The 9,754-nt window shown below is 43.2% G+C and overlaps 1 protein-coding gene across 1 annotated transcript in view; it reads right to left on the reverse strand.

Moving 5' to 3' along the window:
* The window catches only part of phf12b (PHD finger protein 12b), a 26,476-nt gene that overhangs the window by 10,727 nt on the left and 5,995 nt on the right, over positions 1 to 9,754 (reverse strand). Inside the window, exon 9 of the mRNA XM_019861583.1 lies at positions 4,860 to 5,547. Within this exon, the coding sequence (XP_019717142.1) occupies positions 4,860 to 5,547 (688 nt within the window). The remainder of the gene's footprint in view (positions 1 to 4,859; positions 5,548 to 9,754) is intronic.

The following is a 9,754-nucleotide window of genomic DNA, read 5'->3' on the forward strand; positions in this document are numbered from 1 at the left end:
AGATTACCGCTTTTTCTGCAGTCAGTGATTGACTTCTATGCAAAGTCATTTCTCAACTTGTGTTCCGTGCCATGTCATGCCTGTTGAGTGTTGATTTACTTCATATTAAGAAACTACTGCACTAAAACATTAATTCATAAATGTATATCATATGATTTTATTTCTTTTTCTCAGTATAAATAACACGTACCCTGACTGTTCTACTCTGAATAAAATCACTTCATTCAAGCGTTAGGGAGTGCAAAGGGTTATGATGGAGGGGTGTTGCAAATCATGAGGACAGTCCTTGGTCCTTGGCCTTGGCCTCGGAAAATTTTTCAAGTCCTTGGCCTTGGCTCGGAAAATTTTCCAAGTCCTTGGCCTTGGCCTCGGAGGCAAGTCCCTGGCCTTGGCCTTGGCCTCGGGTTGCCTGTCCTTGGACACAACACTGGTAAAAAGCAGCGTTAAGAATTGTGAAGAAGAGATTTTTGAATGATGTGGCCATTAATTGCAGTGTGCAAAAGGTTGTCAGTTGTGATTGGCTGTTCGCTAGTAAATGCATGAGATAGAAATACACGCCAGTCGTTGTCCCTGACTATAACACAGTTCATCTTTCACGGCTTCACTGTTCCATGGATTTTACCCATGCAGTTTTTTTTTTTTTTTTAAACAGTGCATTGTATTCCGCATTCTGATTGGCTAAGGGACTGTAGAATGTCAACAGTCTCCACGCCTCAACGCTGTACAGCTTGCCAAATTTTCTCCATGACAAAACCCACAATGTCGACGAAATGTTCTGGACAGTGTTTCAAAAGACTTGTCAGTTTTTTGTAAGGTTTATATTTGTTTTTTTTAAATGCTTGAAATGCCTGAAAAAGGTTTAATTTTTATTCAATACATTATTGTACACGTAATAATTGTAAAAAATAGAGGACTACTTCCACTTATCACAGAAAGAATGTTACGTAACCCCGAGATGAACGAGGGTTTAATGTATTTGCAAATCAATGGCAAATTAGATTAACCATCTAGTAAATTAAGCTCAGCAAAGCGTTGCTTTTTACTTAGATTGATCCTGCCTGTATTATAATTGTGTTGAGCAAGGTTCTGAGTGTGTGTGCAGGCTTTATTTCATGAAAACCTGACTGTGGGTGGTGTGACCAATAACGCCTTCTCAGTTACAGAGGGGGTTGTGAGCATGCATAGGTGCCCTAAAGTGCATGCATGCATACATATGCATATCTGCGTGCGTGTCTGTGAGCCAGTCTAAGTCAAAATGCCACATACTGATTTATTTTTGTGCTAGTGCAGCCCTGCCTTGAGGGTAATAAATATTGGAATGGAAACAAACGTTAAAAGCTATTGTACCACCAGAAGATTTTCTTGAACTAAAAATATGACTGCGACAAGAACTGTTCAACACATTTCAATTAGCTTTTTAGTTGGGTTTTCAAAGTATCGGAGTTGGGACCTCCTTGATGTGCCCACAGTGGCAAGGAGTAATGTTAACATTGTTGCTACTAGTTAACAAACTACCGTATTTTCACGACCATTCGGCGCACCGTATTGTTGGGCGCAGTCTCAGTAACGGGTGCTATTTCTGTATTTGACACATACACAAAACGCACTGTATTATTGGGCGTAGCCAGGCATGGTAAAACATACACCAGCTTAAACATACGGCATGCATGCACGCACGCTAAAAACACGTTAGCTTGAAGCATACGGTAGCATGCATGCACGATAAAACATACCAGGTATGTTAGCTTAAAGCATACGGTAGCAGCTAAGACATACGGACACACGCTAAAAACACGTTTTTAAAAAGGCAACGGAAGCAAAACTGAGTTCGGTCGTACTTTTTTTTAGCCATTTTACAATGTACTCACGCGACTGGTACCTGCTAGGGGCGTGCCTTTAGCGTCCTCTTACACGCCTACCCTTCACTCATTGGCGACTGGTACCTGCTAGGGGCGTGCCTTTAGCGTCCTCTTACACGCCCACCCTTCACTCATTGGTGACTGGTACCTGCTAGGGACGTGCCTTTAGCGTCCTCTTACACGCCCACCCTTCACTCATTGGCGGACGTCCACATGCCTGTCGTCACTCACGTCCGCCTTTTCTCTATATAAACAGCGTGTCGGCCAGAAGTGCTCTCAGTCAGGCTTTGGAACTCGGCGCATACACTAGACGCTCCGCATTATAACGCATCCTGTCCATTTTGGAGAAAATTTAAGACTTTTAATGGCGCCTGATAGTCGTGAAAATACGGTAAATGTTAAACATTTTTGGGGCCTCCATTAGCCGAGTCAACTAACTTGAGTGTTTGTTCTCTCTAAGCCACAGGTGTCAAATCCCAGTCCTTGTGGGCAACTATCCTGCATGTTTTAGATATTTCCCTCCTCCAAAAACACCTGATTCAAATGATCAGGATCCTTATAGGGTTCCTGTAGAGCTTGCTGATTAGCTGATTTGTATCAGGTGTGTTGGAAGAGGGGAAACATCGAAAACATGGACGACAGTAACCCTCAAGTTCGACACCTGGACTCTAAGCCAGCGGTCCCCAACCACCGGCCAGTGGGTAATTTGGTACCGGGCCGCACAGAAAGAATAAATAACTTAAATTACTTTTTAATTTAAGTTTTATTTGTTCCGGACTCTGAAAGATGTTTTATTTTGAAAATTTACCGGATCCTCTTTTATATCCGTCTACAGTATATCACTCTTGATGCAGGTGAAGGCACGAAAAAGAGGCTACATTTAATAGAGAGTATCAGGAGTCCTACTTAAAATATGGATCTCAATGGGAGATTCCCACGCACCAAGCCCACTCTGCATAATATGCGGCGATGGTGAGTTGTATTTGTCATGCACTTTGTATTTGCGGCATATCTTATTTTGAAGAGTTTTGCGGCCAGATAGGACGTTCCTCGTGTTATGATACGTGTTTATTATGTTTTGAAAATACCACAGTTTTCATCTAGATCAGGGGTCCCCAACCGCCGGTCCGCCGGGCATTTGGTACCGGGCCGCACAGAAAGAACTTGCCTTAATTCCGTTTTATTTATTTTGGAATACGAAAGATGTTTTATTTTGAAAAACTACCGGATTCTCCGTTACATCCGTCTGTGTCACGCTTGACACACATCAAGCCACGCTTCTCCATCACGTGACCGATTACTTCAAAACAAAACGCAGAAGCTCGCAAAATGAGTAAAAAAAAACTGCTGGAGATCGCAAATCACGGCGGCCTTAAAAGTACGCTCGAGACAACTGGATTAAAGTTATGGCTGAATACTCTGAGATCGCCACAATAGCACTGTTGCTATTGCCGAGATGGGACCGTCTGGTTGCAGAAAATCAAGCTCGGTGCTGTGGTGAGTCGTCATTTTCATGCACTTTGAATTTGCGTTGTATCGTATTTTGAAGGCATTAAACATTGCCATAGCGATCGGAGTGTTGCGGCCAGATTAGACGCTCCTTGTGTTTATTATTCTATTTCGAAAACGCCACAGTTTTCGTGCAGCTCATACCATATTATTATGTTGTATTATTTCCGCCACACCTTAATGCCGGTCCCTGAAAATATTGTCTGACATAAACCGGTCCGTGGGGCAAAAAAGGTTGGGGGCCCCTGATCTAGATCATATCATATTATTTTGTTGTGTTTATCAGTCACACCTTAAAGGCCGGACCTGGAAAATATTCTCTGACATTAAACCGGTCTGTTGGGCAAAAAAGGTTGGGGACCACTGCTCTTAGCGATCACTACAGCCAGATAACAATTTTTAACTTATGGGTCGCAAAAAGCTAGTAACAAATTGTTTTCTGTTTTTTTTTTTTTTTTTGTGTGGAACTTCTTTTGTGTACCAAGATCCCACATAGACCACCCAATATTGTTGGGTAAGCATCAGGAAATGTGAATCACTTGTGTTCTAGTTACTAACTGCTCTGAAAATAAATACAGTGCAGATAAGCCTTTTGCGCACGTCATAGATAGTAATATACTTTTGGCGGTATGTCAAACTAATTTCAAATTGTTTAAAAAAAATTATGTGATCCACAAAACCAAATCATGTGCATCTATTTTGTGTTTTTGGTGAAATCTGTACAAAAATTCCCAAGCGGTTTAAATTCTATTGAAACACTGCACTCATTTTTTTTTGTTCCCAAGCCCCTTATTGCAATAAATATAAAAATAACCAAACTACAGTATATTCCTTGACTTCTGATTTCACAACTAGCGAACCATCAATTAGGCGTGTAACGAGCAAAAATGGTTGGCACAAATTTTAGGGGGCCAGGGTATTGCCGGCACCATTGAATGGCATCCACAAATACATTTCCAGGTCATATTAGTCGAAACCACTCATGACTTATTCACAGTCTATTAGTAGACCTTCTTAGTGGAAAGCTCACACTGCAGTCAGTGAAATGTCCCTATAAGAGGCACGTCTTGTCAGGTATCACCACAGTGATTATATGTTTAGCATAATTTTTACACCGGATGCCCTTCCTGATGCATCATACTCATTTTAACAGTGTCTAGGAATTAAGGTCTAGCATACCCATTAGGATGTTTCCATTTGTGACTGGGATTAGAATCGTGGTCCTCTGTGTCAGAGGCAGCAATCAGCCGCATCTACCGTCTATAATTGCTGTTTAGAATGTCGTTACCACAGCATCGCGAGTTGGAAAGTACTACATGGTGAGTAGATATCATGTTAAAATGATTTGATAGTGACAGCCCAACAATATGATGAGACGATTATACAACACATGTATTTGGTTACCCCGTCATAAGTGCACTGTGGTGGGAAAGCATATAACAACGTGACCGGTCACAAAAAGAAGTTTGGCATCACTGCCTTAGTGTGTACCTGGGCTTGGCGATGATGATTCAATGTTGCTGGAATATTGCTCTTGGCTGGTAATGGAGTCACAGGATTTTACGTTGTTGCTCATAGACTCAATCTGGAGCTCTGCCTGGGTCCTATGGTTCTGCTGGTTGCTTTGAGAGCAGGTAGTCGTGGATACAGGGCGGTATTTTGGAGTGCAAGCTTCTGTAGTGCTCTCAGGCTCCTTTTTCAGTGTTTCGGTTCCTATGTGGTTCACCAGGTCAGAGGCAGCAGCTGAGTCATGGGTGGCTGTGCAGGGCTTTAGTCTGTGCTGTGGGATTTCCTGTACATAATACTGGGACTCACTGTTACACTCTAATGGTCCATTTGTTTTGGAAGGATGACACTCCTCTGTTAGAGGTCCATTAGGTTTACTACAGTTCTGGCAGGGTGGTATGCTCGATTTAGAAACAACCTGCTGTGCTAATGTGTCCCGTGTTGGAGCGGACCCCTCTGGGTCATCGGTTGTACTGCAAAGATTAGAGTAGGGACCAGGAGAAGTCCGTTGTAAAGAGGGATGACTTCTCACATCCTCTGATGCTGTACAAGATTTGCACCTGTCTTTATTGTCAGAGTCCAACTGTGCTGACGGTGGCTTGGATGAAATATTCTGCTTGGTGGACAAGTGTCGCATGATGCTGCACTGGAGGGCGATGACATCCTGAAGCCACTGTTTGAGACATCGAGACAAAATTCAAATTAAAATGTTAAATTCTACGCATCATGGCATACTTTGCTGTGTAAGGGATGTTTATATACTGTACATCATATTGATATATTTGTACAGTGAACACTCGTTCGCTGTTTCACTGATTTTTTAGGGCAGTTTTTTATGCTTTTTTCCCCAGTGCAATGTGTTCTGCATCCTGATTGGCTAAGGGACTGAAGACCAATGTCAATAGTCACTGCGCCTCTTCTCTCTACAGCAGGGGTGCCCAACCTTTTTGACCAAACATCTACTTTACAAGCAACGAAAGTCCCGCAATCGACCAGTGTCCGTTTATATAAACGCGAATTCTACTCTCCGTTCCTTTTCAAGAAAATTATCTGTAACCCTGTCATACCAACAAGGTGTATTTTCCAGGAACTTAACTAGTGTTCTACAACTACAATAAAACCCACCAGTAATAAAAGATTAATTCGTCGCTGATCATTTTCAACAAAGAGAGTGTCGCTAAGATGATTAGAAGTCGTCTCCAGTTCAATTTAGAACAGAATGAGAATAGAAAGTGCTCCCACGGATGCCTACACTAAAAGATCGGTGATTGGCTCATTTCGATGTCAATCAAACTGGAACACATGCTCAAACAGATCATCCAATCTGACGCAAAATAACTGAGCGTCCGGTACCCGCCCACTGCCATCCAGTCCCAGAGACGCTGAGCGTCCGTGGGCGGGACAAAAACCAGCTTGTATCTAATGACTCGTCTCCGTTCAACGCATTGGGACAACCTACCCTGAACTCTCGAGACGCTCAGCGGACGCTGAGCGGACGCTCAGCGTCCACCGTTTAAAGCACAGTGAAGCTGCGGGAATGAATGAGAAGGGAGTCGCGTCGTAACCAGTAAGAAGAAGCTGATTCGGAACAAAAGTTCAGCACGTTGTAGCGCATATTTAGTCAATGACATGTACACACAAAGAAATTTACATTCATATATTTGATCACTTATTCTTTGACATTTTAGGGGAAGCTGAGCTTCCCCTGCACTCCGAGAGCAATCGCCACTGATATAGCGCCCAACTCGCTCATCCGGGTCGGTGGGACATGCCCGGAACACCTCACCAGGGATCCTAATCAGATGCCCGAGCCACCTCATCTGGTTCCTCTCGACATGGAGGACAAGCGGCTCAACTCTGAGCCCCTCCCGGATGATCGATCTTCTCACTTTATCTCTAAGGGAGAAGCCCGGACACCCGGCGAAGAAAACTCATTTCGGCTGCTTGTATCGGAGATCTCGTTCTTTTGGTCACGACCCATAGCTCGTGACCATAGATGAGGGTTGGAATGTGGATCGACCGGTAAATTGAGAGCTTCGCCTTTTGGCTCAGTTCCTTCTTCACCACGACAGACTGATACAAAGACCGCACTGAAACGCCCCCTGCTATCAATTGAAACTGACGTCAAAGTCCCATCGGGTTCGCATTGCAAAGCTCATGGCTCATCCGTTTTCTGGGTTTGGCATGATGTCAAACATATCGCGATTATCAAACAAGTATTTTGGTTGGTTTTCAACTTGTTTGAGCAATATAACCCATGATTTTTTAAAAATATTTATGAGAATCAGTGTTCCGGGCCAAACGAGTGAGAATTCTGTGATTTCTCTACCAAAATACAGAAGATTCCTAATAGTGGGCAGCTCTGCATTTTAAGACCATATCCCGTAGCCCACAAACATCAACACAACACCATCCCACCCTACAAACAGGTCCCAGCACTAATCTAATATGCTTGAAAAAATGTACTTTATTAGTCATTGATGAAAATGGCATTGATACGGCACCTGCACTAGCCATCCACATTAGCCTGCGTGTCGGCCACCCCACAACTAGACAAAAAGTCTTTAATACTGTGGCTTCATGACCACCCTCAAACTCTTTTTTCATGGTTTTAGAGCCATGGATGATGCAAGAATAAACTATAAGCTGACAAAACAGTTTAATAGGCGGAAATGAATCTGCACACACTTACATTAATCACGCAGTTCCCTCTGTAACTGAGTATTACAGCGATCCGTTTTAAACAAAACAGGCTTATTCAAATGTGCCCCAACTAACTAATTTATACAGTTACAATCAAAACAACATCCAGACTCCTAAACTTGAGGTGACATAATGCCACCCTGCAGATTGAGGGAGGAGGCGGTGTTTGACAACACTCGGAAAGTGGAGCTTTCAAGAGAGTTGATAGATTTGTTTTCAAGCTACTTCCAACACTTTTATTTGGTTCACTCTTTTATGCCCCATGACATAAAAATCGTCTTGTAAAAACCACTACGGCTGCCTACACATTATGTATTTTTACGGCTTTTGCGGTTTTTTTTTTTTTTTGCATCATAGTGTGCTGAAGTGACGCATCCTCTGACTCAGGATCAGGCTTGTCTGCATTGTAAATCATTATAATCTGTCCAGCAGGTGGCAGCGGGACATGTACAGCCATGTACAAACCAAAACAATTCACCCTGGATTATTGCTTTTGGGGAAAACAATCTTCCACCAAGCATGACAAGGGAGATGAAAAAAATGGCACTTCGTCCGACACCCATCCCCCCCCCCCCCCCCCCCAAAACACAAAAAGGCAGCCATCAAAGAGGCTCCCGGTGCACGAACATCATGTGCCTCACGCAAAAGCCACACCGCAGCGAAGGTCTGCCTTAGGAAAGGCAAGCAAAGTGAAACCAGAATGAGGTGTAAAACATGTCGTGTGCCCTTCCATCGGGGCGATTGCTTTATTTTGGATCACACACACACACGCACGCACACGCACGCGCGCGCGCGCACACACACACACACAAAAAAAAAAAATGCATTAATTAGGGGGAAGGAGACACACACGCGCATGCACGTGCACATGCTCACACATGCACGCACGCAGCCTCACTGAACTCATTGTTTCACTTCTTCCAAGTCCGGAAGATGAGCAGAATTATCCACGATGAGAACACACTCCAGGGGCAAACCTTTCTACGTAAAATATCAGTTGACAGCTGGTGCAAAAATCTCAGTCACCAAACTCCTTAAAAAGTATTCTTCTAGCCCAGGCTTTAGCATTTGCTTTCCACATTTCAGAAAGTTTTAGTCTTCATCACATCATTGCGCTTAAACGCAGAAGGACTTTCAAAGTCAGAAATTAAAAGTGGTTTCTTCTTACAGTCACCACTTGCATTTGGACAAAATAAAAGTGTAAGGCTCTCTTATCCTGGTTTGCGGCAAAGGAGTACAAGCCCTTCAATGAAGTAGGTTCCCCCTGCATTTTTTTTTGTCCAAAACAATCCTGTTCGTTGCAGTTGAAAAGCAACTTGCCTTCACTTTCCACAAACATTCCTCTAAATTCTCCTGCAGCCGGTTTATTAGAACTCGCAGTCTCCCTGCGTCTAACAAGACTGTGAAGTCCATTCCTCTGAAATTTCTTCAAACAGCTTTTAACTAGGCTTTAAAATCCAAAACACCACCTGGACCGGACATTTTCGCAAGCAAGTCTGCGTGCAGCATCTTTGCCTCCTCACGGGTAATGGACTCACTCACAATGTCACCGTGGAGTGCTTTCTCGTTCATCCAAATCGTGATGTCATTTTTCCACTTCCTCCAGGGGTTGAGGTCTTTTCTTGGTTAGCACACTCAGTTCTTTGGCCAAATGGGCTCCCTTGTTTCTTTGTTCTTGATTATAGTTCAAATTATTTATTTCGTCAAACCAAACAACAAGATTACGAATATGAACATCATCCTCATGTTTTGTGACACAGTTCCTTCTTTTTTTCCCGAATAGTAATAAGCTTTCATTTAATTTTTACGCTATTTAAGCAGTCATTCAGTTGTGGGTGCCCTAAACGAATATACAGTACAGGTGCAGTACATTTACTCTTGGATTGATTTATGCCATGGTTCCGCAGCGGGAGAGGCACATCATCGAGCAGGGGTACCTAAGTCCAGTCCTCGAGAGCCCCTATCCAGCCTCGGGACACATCTAAAAAGGTTTCGATAGGAGCTCTCGAGGACCGAACTTGGGTACCCACGCCACAGAGCCTTCTACTCATCTTTTTTTTTATTTTATTTAACAGAGATGAAAGTGGACTTTTCTGAAAATTCCGGAAAAAAAAAATAAATAAATGTGTGTGTGTGTGTGTGTGTGTGTGTGTGTGTGTGTGTGTGTGTGTGTGTGT

The sequence above is a fragment of the Hippocampus comes genome, unplaced genomic scaffold (assembly GCF_001891065.2).
Source record: "Hippocampus comes isolate QL1 unplaced genomic scaffold, H_comes_QL1_v1.1 scaffold122, whole genome shotgun sequence".
NCBI lineage: Eukaryota > Metazoa > Chordata > Actinopteri > Syngnathiformes > Syngnathidae > Hippocampus > Hippocampus comes.